We start from the raw sequence: 13,619 nt of genomic DNA, 5'->3' as shown, positions 1-13,619 counted from the left end.
CATTTTTCAAGGCTAAAGGAGGATGTGGGGAAGGCAAGATAATTTGACCATAACCACGAATAGGAATTGATTGACCATTACCAACAGTGATACCACGATGATTGCTCATATCAAAATAAGACGTGAGATTACCTGAGGTAGATTTCATATGAGAGGTGGCACTGGTGTCCATATACCAATTCGGATCTGGAGAAGTAATACCGAGGGTTGTGGCTGTGTATGCCTGCTGAGGTCTGGACCCAAGAATACCGGGTTGTTGGCACGGAGGTTGCTGATAATTGAGCCTGGCCCATGGAGCAGCTAGGTATGGACAAGGTGGAACGACCCACTACATCCATGGCCAAGGCCATTGCTGACCTGCAGGCCAGGGGTTGTTCTGGGGCTGCTGCTGTCCACCCCCGCGATTGCTGCCACCGTCACCTTTACCCCCGCCACCAGAGCCTCCCTTGCCAGCGCCTGAGTTATCACGACCACCAGTGTTGTTGTGACTCTTTCTAGAATTGCCACGATTTGAATACAGTTTTCCACCATTATTTGTGCGGCGTGCTAATGAATGATCAGACATCTCTTGAGATTCATCCGAGTCACGAGCCACCATGGCGGAGGACGAGGTCTGAGCCGCCTTCTTGAGGCCAGATTCTTCAAGAACAAGCATCGACCGTGCTTGATAAAACTGAGGCAAGGGATCACTTTGACGGATGAGTGTGGCCACTCCCTTGTAGGGTTCAGTGAGACCGGACACCAATTGCAGAACCAACCTACTGTTATCGACTGGAAAGCCGACATTCTTGAGTTGATCCGACAATGACTTGAGATGTTGACAGTAAGCAGAGACACTTGAAAAGGCCTTTGTGGTTGTGTGGGTGAAATCATACTCAAGTATTGTAACGGCACGAGAGTGTTTGTTATCTTGGAATATATCATGCAACCTATTCCAAACCTCCATTGCCGTGGTATCGGGTTCAAGAATAGTATGTAAAAGATCATGAGAAATGGTGGCATAAATCCATTGTAGAATGGTGGCGTCTAGTGTCAACCAGAGTTCTGTCTCCTCCTCCGTTGGTGGTGTCTTCTGCTTGCCATCCTGCGGAGGAATTATATGATCAATTACCCTATGGGATCGTGCGTGAATTTTGAAAAGTTCAGCCCATGTCGCGTATTGGACATTTTCCATCTCAAGAATGATTGGGACATGATTCTTGATGTTGGATACAGCAAGAGCAGGGTGAAAGGTAGATTTTAAGTCAGTCATGGTGATGGAGAAGAATGGGAGAAGAAGAAGAAAGGGGTTGAACGACGCTAGGGCCTGTGTGCAGAAGGCTGAGGAAGGTTAAAAAATCTTTCCCTAAGCAATCTGATACCATGAAAGAAATTGTTTCCTTCAATAATTCATTAAGCACCATTCGCTTATATACAAGATTACAAGCTAAAGATATATAAGCTAAAGATATGGCTAAAGATAAATCTAATAGATATAACAACTATAAAACTGAAGATAAACCTAATAGCTAAAGATATAATTAAAGATAAATCTAATAAATATAACAAGTATATAAAATTAGAATATATTATCATATCTTTTAACACAATTCTTAATGTTCAAAGGAAAACATGGAACCAACTTGCTTCCTCTGTAGAGGGATATGTAACACTGATTCTCTGAAGAAGAAAAAAAAATACATGAGATAAGGGTAGTTACTTAATTTTAAAAATAAAGGTGGTTACTCAATTTGTTTCACAACCTAAGAATCTTCTTTCACAATTTAAATATGTATCTACACAAAAAAAAAGTATGCTTTTGTGAGATAAATAGATGCAAATTCATGTAAAAAAAATTCATCATGAGAAAGGAGGAAAAAATATTACGAATATTTCCCACCTAAAGAATCCACTTTCCCAACTCAAATATGTATATGCAAATAGAAGAAAACAAAATTAGTATGCTTTAGTGAGATTAAAAAAATTAAACCATGTAGATTCAAATGAAGAAAATTCAAAGAAAAATGAGGCAGAAGCAATTGAAATTTACTGAGTGAGAAAATGATAAATGGGAGAAACTAGCTTGAAATGAATGGTGGGTAATTTATAATAAATTATTCATCAATTCAAATAATATATTCATTAATTTTATACGTACAAATGCTAATAAAGAATATATTTATTAATTTTCTTTCAATTTGCTTTTAAAATTAGTGATTTAATACGTAAATATTAATTTGTTTATTTTGATTAAGAAACACAACTAAAAATATAATCTGATTAAGATCCTTTATTATTTTCCTTTTATATTATTAGTTAATTAGTTAATTGAATATATATTTTTTACTTTCCTTTTAATTTTATTTTATTTTAAATTTTTTAATGTCATTTCAAATTATCTTACACGAATTTGAGTTAATCATATCCAATTTTCTTCTTCCAATTATATGTGTAATTGATCCACAAAATGCTCCTAATTGTAACATAACATTTATTTATATTCATGAACAAAATTATTTATTGATTTAAATTATTCATTTATTATTTTCCTTTTATATTATTAATCAATTATGCATAAATGATAATTGAAAATATATTTATTACTTTCCTTTATTAAATTCTGATATATAAAATTATTAGTATATCATTTTATAAAAAAATGTTTATTTACTTCAATTTACATATGACGTTTTAAATAAAAATATAACATTTTAAATATAAAATGATAATTATAATATAAAAATACTTCTAAAATTATACTTTTATCTTTAAAAAGAATAGAACATTTAAAATTACTATTTTAGCCTTGAAATTATGAGCTAAAAAATATTTTCTTTTTAGGATGAAAAATTATATAAAATTACACTGTTATCCTTTTTATATATATATATATATATATATATATATATATATATATATATATATATATATATAAATTTAAGATTTAATGGAATGATTAAATTAATTTAATAAAATAAATATAAAATTTACATTAATTAATTGAATTATGTTGAAAGAATAAATATAAAATACTCATGTGACATCATCTCATATGATAAAATCATATATATATATATATATATATATAAGATTTTAAATCGAGAATGCTTAACTTACGTGATTTAACTTATGGATGATAGCCAAAAGGAAGAGTATATATTGGTAAATAGAAGGATGCAAACTCATCATGAATTAAAAAGCAAACTATGTAAAACGATGCACTGCATGCTGTGTGGCATCAGCATGAACATTGAGGGTGTTGTGCCATTCCCATTTAATAATGCAGGATATACATAATTATGCTTTGCTTACCTTTGACTACCGGTGTAACTGGATTGCAACAACCGTTCAATTCAATCTAATTTAATCAAATTTATCATGTCTTTAAGATTGATTTTAATTTAATAAATTCAATTAAAATTAAATTGAATGATGAGTTTCGAGTTTTAAATTTAATCAAAACCTAATCTTACTTGTATATGATTAAATTAATTACTAATATAAAAATCTTAAATTAAGTGTAACTCATTCATTATCATGTGTTGTTTATCTTAAGGTAATATATTATTTTAAAATTTATCTTTTTTTATTTATTTTAAGGGAATACATTATTTTATAAATAATATTGTGAATATATATTTATAATTTTTTTATTGTTTATCATATGAATAATACTATGTTTTATGAATATTAATTTTTAAAAATATTGTTGCTAAAATATACTTATTAGTTTTTAGCTAGTTTGATATTTTTTTTCAAGACATAAACACGAGATAGTTTTTTAATGACCCAGATCATTAACACAATTCAACCCAAGGTAGTTTGGATTGACAAAATAAATAAAAATAAACTCAATCTAATCCAGTTAATTAAATTGATTAGATTAAAAAAATAGAGAAAATTCAATCTAATTCGGGCTACTTACACTCCTATTTTTAACTAATCAAGTAATTTTTTGTTTTAAATCAGATTAGGGAAAAATAATACACCTCCTTGTAATGTTAGGAAATGACAAAAATTTATAATAAAATTTACATAGTCTATCAATAGAAAAAATCCGATAAATATAACAAGTTCTATTGATTGACTAACCAAGTATCTTAAAAGAGAAACGTGATGAAAAAATAAAAAGGAGGTGAAACATATTGTTACAAGTTAAAGTTATACATCCACAGTTAATTCTGGCAGTTTGACATGCTAAATTAAATCACGGGAAAGATATATTTTAAATTTTTTTTTTCTAGCACAGTAAGAAAACATGTGTAATAATATTGGAAATTTGGAAGCAGAATAGATTTGATGAGGCCAAAGTTCCCGTTGGCTGTCCCTTACTAACCGAACCACTATAACTCTGCTGCATGTCATTCCCATCACCATATCTCCACCATGCATTTCATTGGGCAGTTTCTCCTAGACAGTACCAAATTCCACTGCCCTCAACATTTTATATCTATTTTTATATCATGATCTTATATTTATTTTCCTTTTTTTTTTACATTAATGGATACCGTACATGCTTGCGTTCATTGATAATATTTGCATAAATTTTATTCTTTCAAATATTTTATGTATATTTTAAGGCAGAATTATTTAATTTACACGAAAGAAAGTTATTCTGAGACTGACCAATGTACTTTTTTAATGGCATTAATGAAAGTTAAAGTGAGTTTACAATAATTCATATACTCTACAACTGAGCTATTCATAATAAATTACAACATTTAATAAAAGTAAAAAAAAATATCAATAAAATTTTGTTCAACATCAGCTCTAGGCAAAGAATATTTAAGACAAATTTTGGAATCAAAGTTGTTTTTTTATAAGCCAAGTGTTACTTGTTGACAAGTACATCAAATTTGTGACAAATATTAAAGTATTCGGAAGTCCGAGTGTTGAATTTACCGGGACTTTATTTGTAGTGACATGGATTCAAACCCAATTTATAAGTAAGAGATAAGGAAATAAAATAATAGATAAAGAAAGATAGGAGATAAGACAAAAAATTAAAAGAAAAGATAAAAGATTTAAAGATAAAAATAGAAGATAGAAAAGATAAAATATTTAAATAAAAAGATGATAAAGATAAGAATAGAAGATAAAAAAAGATAAGATAAGAAAAATAAAAAATAAGAAAAATAAAAGATTAAGATGAAGATAAAGAAAGACAAATTGAGGATGTGATAATGTTGGGACCTAACTTGCCTTATTTTTCCTATCACATCTCCCAAATGTCTTTGCAAAGACACAATAGATAAAATGTTAATTCTAGATGTTTGCTTTAATGATGGGCATAATGCAATCACTCTATGTCTAGCAATGATTTTATTAAGATACCATTTCTTTTTAGTTTTATTAGAAATTATCCTCTATCGAGCGACTAATTCCTAAAATTGATGCATGTAAGACATTCCTTGTATTTCTATTAAGGATTATCCTCTGTCGAACATCGAACCCCTAAAGATGATGTAAGGATGAATGATACATGAAATTAAAATAAGAAAAAATAATAGGAAAGAAAACACCTGTTTGCATTGATAATTATGAAGTGTACAATACATCTTTTGACTTTTTAGGCTTGTCAGACCCTAATTAAGGATTTAGCCTCTCATAGCCATAAGGGGTCTTACACTTGAAAAAAAGTTTAGAAACTAATGGAAGAGAAGGGATGGAAAAAGGACAGAAAAAGAAAGATTTCTCCTACTGTAGACACTCAGGCTTAGGATGTATTCATTAGAGAACTCTGAGTCTTTGGGGTGATGTCTTTTCTCTTTGACTTGACTCCCTTCTTATAATTGTTGGAGTGGACTTGGACCTGATGTAAAAAATCTTCCTTATTCATATTTTTTATATTTTTGGGATCTTTTTTGTTTTTAATCTCTCCTTTTCATATTTGTAAATCATAAATAAGAAAAATATCAATTGCTAACATTTAAGTAAAAAATAACTACTAAATAATTATTTTTAAATATATTTTTATTATAAAAAATAACTCGTATTTAATTGTTATCACCAAGTTTTGATAGGATATATGCAAAGGTTTCAATGTTGAAGTCAGTATTGTATGAGATAATGGAGTGTATAAAATTAAAGACAGTTCTTTTCTTTATACTTAGTTATAGATTCTTTTTAAGTTAAAGTGATGTTATTAATAAACTGTATTTAACTCTGTACTTCACATTTCCATGTGTGGTAGTATTTTTTTTTATTGGTAGGAACAAAAAATATGTATTAGAGATTTTCAAATCATGAAAGGCATTATTAGACTTTAGTTAAATAATTGGGTGTGATAGCATGGAGAAAAAGTACTTTATTTATTCATTACATAAGCCTAAGTAATCTTAATTAGGGAAGTTTAAAACACATACATTTAAAATTAACACAATTAAGATTATTTGAAATACCAGTAACATGCCAAATGTTATTTGCTAGCTATTACATATATTGGGTTTTTTGGGTATACAAAATTGGGTGAAAAGGAAAAGAAGAGCGGAAAGAAAGGATAGGTACCTTGTGCGGTATAGAATAAATGTCATAGTCTTTTCGCTAAGAATTTGTTGAAAGAGCTTCGTCCACATCTTTCCTTCTATTTTTATTTTTCTTTATTTTTATTTCATTTTCACTTTGGATAGTGAACAACTAAACATGCTCTAGCCTCTAAGAGAGATGTGAAAGCAATATGGCTTGATGGCAGCCCCTGAACTTGCGGCTTTTCAAAATGGTTTTTGTTCCCTGCCTCGTTGGATTCACTAGTCTAAAGGCTTATGAAGACTAATACTTTTGGTTGATACAGAGAAAATTTTCATCTTCTCATTGATTTTTTTGGATTGAGCTCGAGCAAATGAGGTAGGCCACCTCATGGAATTTGAAAGTCTGATCGAATTTGGATAATTTACACTGACTAATAATATAGTTAGGATGGAACCAGCCCAAAGTCACGTTTGTGAAAAGTTTGATTATAGAAATAATAGTATTTAAGTCATTATTTATCTATTTTTTATTTTTTACAAAATATTTTGTTCCCTTTCATATAGTATATATTCATCGTGAAAATAATGACATTTTTTCTCCTTCTAGACAAATATTTTTTTTCTTTTTTTTAAGTCTTCATTTTAATAAAAAAATACAGTTAATATAAATTTTTCTTTTATTATAAATTCATTGAAGGTTAATTATATTTGTACCCCGAGTTTCTACATTTGGGTCCATCCCCGATTATATGTGTCTTTTCTTTTATTTGTGCAAATCAAGGTATCACCACAAGAAAATTGTCAATTCACCGTACTAGGTTTATGACGGTTCCACTTAAACTGTCATCGCTTGATTTTTGCGGCGGTTTAAATAAGAGTAGCGGGGAGTTTAGTCAAATGCCGTAATTTGAGTCAATGTTTCTAAGTGTACAGTTAACAGCCGTAGATTTAGGAAATTATATTTTAAAAAATAAAAAAGCATATCAATTTTAGTTCCCTAATAATTCCTCTAAATTTTTTTACAAACTTGCTTCCTCTCGCTTTTCCTTTTGCCTCTCAAACGAATTGTTATCTCTTCTTCCAAACATAAACCTGAAGCATTGAGATTCATTTAAGGAATTTATTTTTTTCAAAAGATATTTTTTCATAGGCATAAGTTAAGGATTAAATCTAAGATACATGCTTAAAAAACAAGATTATCTACTATTTATATCACATCATGTTTTTGTTGTGAAAGAATCCTTTATTTTCTTCCTGTTTCGAGCCTTCATTTAATGCACGAAGAGGTTGACATGTTTTTGCTTTTGACATGTCCACTTGTTGGGATATTAACAAGAGTACCACATTGCTAATGTAGCACAGTTATATGTAAGTATCACCTCTACATGAAATTGTGCGATACTTGGATAATAATAGTAAAATTATAGACAGTGAAGTTTAAGGTATTGCAAATAAAGATAATTGCAAGAAATTAAATAGATTAAAGAGAAGAAATTTGGTTGTAGAATTTCGTCTAACACTTGATATGCGCGCATAAAAAATAAAGTTTATATCAATAGAAGAAATTGTTGGGATTTAATTTCATTAGATGTCTTTCACATGCAATCACTCATTATTCCTACTCAATTAACATTTAATTACCATCAACCCAAAAAATTATTCAAGCTTAATTCCTTAAGGAAAAGAACCTAAATTGATTGATTCCATTATCAATCCCTTAAATTATTGTAACCAAAGTAATTTGGCTTTAACAATGATCAATTCTCTTTATCCTATCCTTAGGCATAAAAATGATTGGTTTGTCTTCTTCAATTTGCAATTTAAAAGAATTTTTCAATTACAATAGAAATTATAGAATCATGCAATTGGTTGATTAGACCAAATACAAACATTAACCATAGAAGAAGAACAATAACAATCTTTATTGAATAGAAATAAAATGCAATTGCATGAGTAGTAATCTAATTACATTAAACCCTAACAAATGATGAATTTACCTACTCATAGCCATGGAAGAGGTAAAATTTGATGATGAAGAAAAAGATGGAGAAGAATCCTTAGGCATAGATGCTACCACAAGCTTTTCTCTCTTAAAATAGCCTAGAATCTGCCTTCCCAACAAAAGCTAAACCTAAATTATTTATAAGCTTAATGGGCTTGCTAAGTCGCAAGGGTATGCAGGGGACTATGCATATTATGTAGGGGGCTGGTCATAATTTCTGAAGTAGAGACTAATTTGTGCATAATTTCTGAAGTAGAGATCTAGACTAATTTGCACGTCTCATGCATGGAGTTATGTAAATGGTCGTGCATATTATGCAAGGGGCCTGCATAATTTTTGAAGCGGAGACTGATCTGCACGCCCTATGCATGAGGTTATGGAAGGGGTCGTGCTTATTTTCCAAGAACTAAATTCAACATTTTTTAGCTCTTTTTTGACTCCTTTGAATCTTTTGAGATCCTTCATTTTTTCCTCTAATGTCATTGATAGAGCTCTAAGTTCTTCTCCAAAACTTCCTTCAAAACTCACAAAAAATAAACAAGATCAAGTGTAGAAGGAAATAAAATTTAAGGTTAAACTATGGAAAACAATTATTCAAAACATAAATAAAAATCAACACACACAAAGTTCAAAAGCATAAGAAACATCTCATAATTGCACCAAAATGGCTATAAAAATGTAGGAATATATGACAACTATCACTACTTTTGCAAAGGAAAGAGAAGGATCGGGTAGGTGTGATTTCTTTCCAAAAAGATATTGACATTCTCTAAAAGTGTGTTCTACTTTTGCGTGCACTTCTACTTCTGCCTTCTTGTACTAAGCCTTGAAGAGTAACATGCTTTTGATTAGAAATTGTATTTATACTCAGAAATTTCTGCTTTTTAGTTATAGCATATTCGAAAAACACAAGAAATAACAGTCTAAGGTTATAAAAATATAAGCTTAGTTAACCTAATTAGCATTCAAACTTTATAGAATAAAGAGCTCTAGCACATGTTTGCTTTGGATGAAATTTTTTTAAGTAAATATATAAACCATAGTGTAAGTTTTCTTAATAACACTGGACAAAAACAACACATTGATGGTGAATAGTTTATGAAAGCTTTTGAACGTGTCTATTTCATTAGCGCTTTGGATGCATAACTTTTAACAGCAGCATTGAATGAAAATCCAAATTAGCGTGTTGGATGCTATCTATTTAAAACAATTTTTTCGTGTCTAATGTAAAAATGATTTTACCCATATCAGCATTAGACACATTTTCTTTCTACATAGCTCATTAAATTTTATTAATATGTAAAAGTTTAATATTTTTTGTTATCATTACAATTATCAGATTAATTTTTAAGGGTTAAACATTTTCCGTGTCTTTGGTTTCAACAAGTGTAAAATCTTTTATTCTTGTTTTGGTTTCAACAAGTGTAAAATCTTTTACACTAAAAATACATATCCATTAAATTCAATAAACTAATAATTTATTTTTAATCTATCCATTCTAATTTGATTTAAGTTTTATTCAATTAATCTGCTTGACCCTTTATTTTTCGGGTTTTGATTTCATAATAATTCCAAAATCTTACCTTACAATTAGACTCATGTTCAAAGAGGAATTAATTTCGAAATATGCAAATAAAGCATACCACTGCGTCCGCATGCCAAATTACTATTCAACACTGTATGTTCATTCCTCATATTACTAGAGCAAGAACAGTAGCTTGTTGCATATATGTTATATTTTTTTTTATCAGCCAAAACAACTAACAAGTATATTAAGATTGGGTACAAGGGGTACCCTCCCCATATATATACAGCAAATAGAGAGCCAAGTTACATGACAGAGAAAGAAAATACAAATTGCATAAACTTTTAACTTTTCACTGCATAACTAAGTCCTATTCACTTCTAAGAACACTAAACCTTTCTCTGCATAACCCGTATACAAAAAACGAGTTTGCTCAACATAGAGTCTCCCAACTAGACATCATCTAACCCACTTACTATACAGATATCCCCTCCTTGTAGTCAGTTGTATACCAAAAAATCCTAATACGTACCCTATAGTTGCATGTTATGTAGTTACGTATTATTATTATTATTATTATTATTATTATTATTATTATTATTATTATTATTATTATTATTATTATTATTATTATTATTATTTTGAGAAGATATTATTATTATTATTATTATTATTATTATTATTATTATTATTATTATTATTATTATTATTATTATTATTATTGTAAGAAATTAACTTTAAAAACAAGCCAAAATATTATTACAGTCATTCAATTTGAATAATTAACTTTAAAAGTCTAGGTTAATATATAGAGTAGTCAGATGAGAATTCGAAAGCTCGAACTTTTATCCTTAAGTTTATTATCCTAAAGATGTAAACATTATAATTCAATAGTAAATACATAAAATATAATAATTTCCATATATTAGTGTTTTAAAAAGGTTATAATGAATTTTCGTCTTCTTTTGTTTCTCTCCTTCTAATAATCAAGTCTACGAGCAAATCATTACGATGCGGCTTAGCCACAACATATGTCTCCCGCGTGAGATTCGGGCCAAAGTCGGTGACCCTTGTAACATTATCCTTCCATGCACATTGTCTAGTTACCATCGCAAAGATTGATAGGGATTTCTAATTACATGATAGTAGCAAAGAAAGTGACATTTTGACAAAATTAGTTATCATACCCTTATTATATATATTAATGGTATAATCCTTGTTTCTCTTGTGTTGTATGTATACTCCTTTCATTTGTGGGTATATTGCTATTTTTTTTGTAATGTTCTTTTTTTTTTTTCTCTACACAGCACGTTTTTGTCCTTGTTTTTTTTTTCATAGCACCTACACCATTGATTGCCCTACTATTTTGACTTTAACAACTATAATGTCATTGACTAGGAAGACATGATTTTTTTCTTACGAAATATGTATCTAATATGATCCTAATGCGTTAATGAAAACTAGTTTAAGCACATGATTGAGAAATTTTATTTTTCAAGAAACTATTTGTTATAGATCTCATCTAGAAGGCTTAATTAGGTAAATTAACAAAGTCAATACACTAACTGAATACTATTAGTTCAATCGCGTCTGTAGACCCAATACTCTTAAGAATTGAGAATCTTTTAACCCTATATTGACGTTCATGCAGTCGTGAAGAATAAAATCTGACATAATTAAAATGTTAGCAGTAAACAATGAACATCATGAGATTGACTCCTAGATATACTTTTCACATCTCATCACATCAAGTAAGAATCACTACTATAATCTAAGACAAGTGATATAAATAGATCATAAAGGCCTTGGGTTAGGTATAATCTCTAGCTTTTGCACTTTTAACCTCCACATACAAATACCAACTTGAGCGTTTTCTTTGTATATACTGATATACACCTCTATAGATCAGTTCAAGTTGTGTGGAACAAGAAAGATTTTGAGCAAATATTTCTTCTCTTGGACTGGTTCTAAACACAATTATTATTTTTAAATTCTCTATCAGAAAGCTAAGAAAAAGAAAACGATTATATCTCAAAATAAACTAAATGAAATACTTATTAATTGATAAAGTGCACATTCAAAAGTATCTTCAAAGCAATTTCTATCCTTTTATGAATTAATATAATCAGTTTTATACAATTGAAGAATTAATGACAATTTATTTATTTTGAGATAGTTACTTAATTAGTTTAGCTTTGCAAACCGAGGGTATTGGCAAATTAAGGAAGGGATTGGGGATTGTGAATCAAATTAGCGTCACCACATATAAAAAGGTGTGGAACGGGCAAGCAGTTACGCCGAAGGGATCAGTGTGTTGCATCTAAGTTAGTAAAGAAATATTTAAGGGTTAGTTAATATCATGGCATACACAGTGTCATCGTGGCTCTAATGCCTAACTTGTAAGGGTAAAACAACTCCTTTAAATTAAAAATGTACCCTTTTTAATCTTAAAAAATTGTCAAGTGGAGTGGAATAACACATAATCTCTCACCTGATAAGTCGTGCATTTGAGTCTCTACTTGTCTTTTTAAAGTGAGGTGAATCTAAATAACTCTTTAAATACTCTCTAATATCGAAGACTTTTTTGAACTTTGGCCTAGGATGTGATCATTCCTTTCCCTACATTAAAACATAGATAAAAATATGTTCCTTTCTAACTAAATAAATTCTTCAAGTGGAACATTTTTGTTCTGTACGGAACAAAACATAAGCATGTGAAATAGAGACTAGTTGGCATGGGTTTTGCATTATAATCGTGTGTCTGTCTGCCCCCAAATGGAAGTCTTGCCCTTAATGGAAAGTATGTAGCTCGCGTAGCAAGGAAATACTAAGTCAAAAGCATTAATATTTAATAGTACGTAATGATCTTTACAGCTTTCCGTGTTTTGATTGGCCTTAAAATTCTCAAATAGGGACGTTCAATATAGATAGATACGGTTTGAAAAAGATAAATTCCACCAATAATGATTTTGAAGGGTACAAAATATAGCTATGATTTCTCCCGTGAAAATTAACCGGAAAGAGTGGTTACTGGGATTCGGTACTATAGGTCTAGATTACTTACGTGTGGAACTTGATATCCCCTCCCAATAAGTTTTCAAAGCTAAAATAGTGACATTTACCCACATTTTCGAACATAAAACGGGATTATAGTTCAAAGCAGCTGCAGATCCAAGCAAAAGCTAAATATTAACGAGAACGATAATAACAAATTCTTTATCATATTCTTTTAAATACAATTTTTATTCTTAAATTGTATAAAACATTTTACATAGTATATAATCATTTTTCTCGTAATTTTAAAAATGAAAGAACATTGAAAATTATAGATTTCTGAATTATAACCGTTAAGAAAACAAATTAAAATTGAAGGGTACAAAAATGTAGGATCCATTTGTTAGACATGCATGGCATGGATTTCATAATGAAGCTACACGTGTCCTCTAGTAAGGTGACATAGCAAAACGTGTCAATTCGTTGCACAAACATGTAAAGATATCTTGTTAGACATGGCAAAGATATGCATGCACTACTAGAAAAAACATTTTTTGCTATAGCAAAACGACGACAGTTCCTTAAGAACCGTCTTAGTATGTAATACAGTGATAATTTTATAAATATGAGATCTTAGAAACTATCTTTCTAT

General features: G+C 29.6%; 1 protein-coding gene across 1 annotated transcript; it reads right to left on the bottom strand.

The window, feature by feature from the left end:
• Nucleotides 1-328: 328 nt before the first annotated feature.
• Nucleotides 329-1,252, bottom strand: LOC102663726 (uncharacterized). Its single transcript, XM_006598348.2, has one exon. The coding sequence runs from the start codon at nt 1,250-1,252 to the stop codon at nt 329-331; it is 924 nt and encodes a 307-aa protein (XP_006598411.2).
• Nucleotides 1,253-13,619: the final 12,367 nt, after the last annotated feature.

Source organism: Glycine max, chromosome 15 (genome assembly GCF_000004515.6).
Source record: "Glycine max cultivar Williams 82 chromosome 15, Glycine_max_v4.0, whole genome shotgun sequence".
NCBI classification, from domain to species: Eukaryota; Viridiplantae; Streptophyta; class Magnoliopsida; order Fabales; family Fabaceae; genus Glycine; species Glycine max.
The sequence above is the reverse complement of the archived record's forward strand: the minus strand, read 5'-3'. Positions and strand labels throughout refer to the sequence as shown.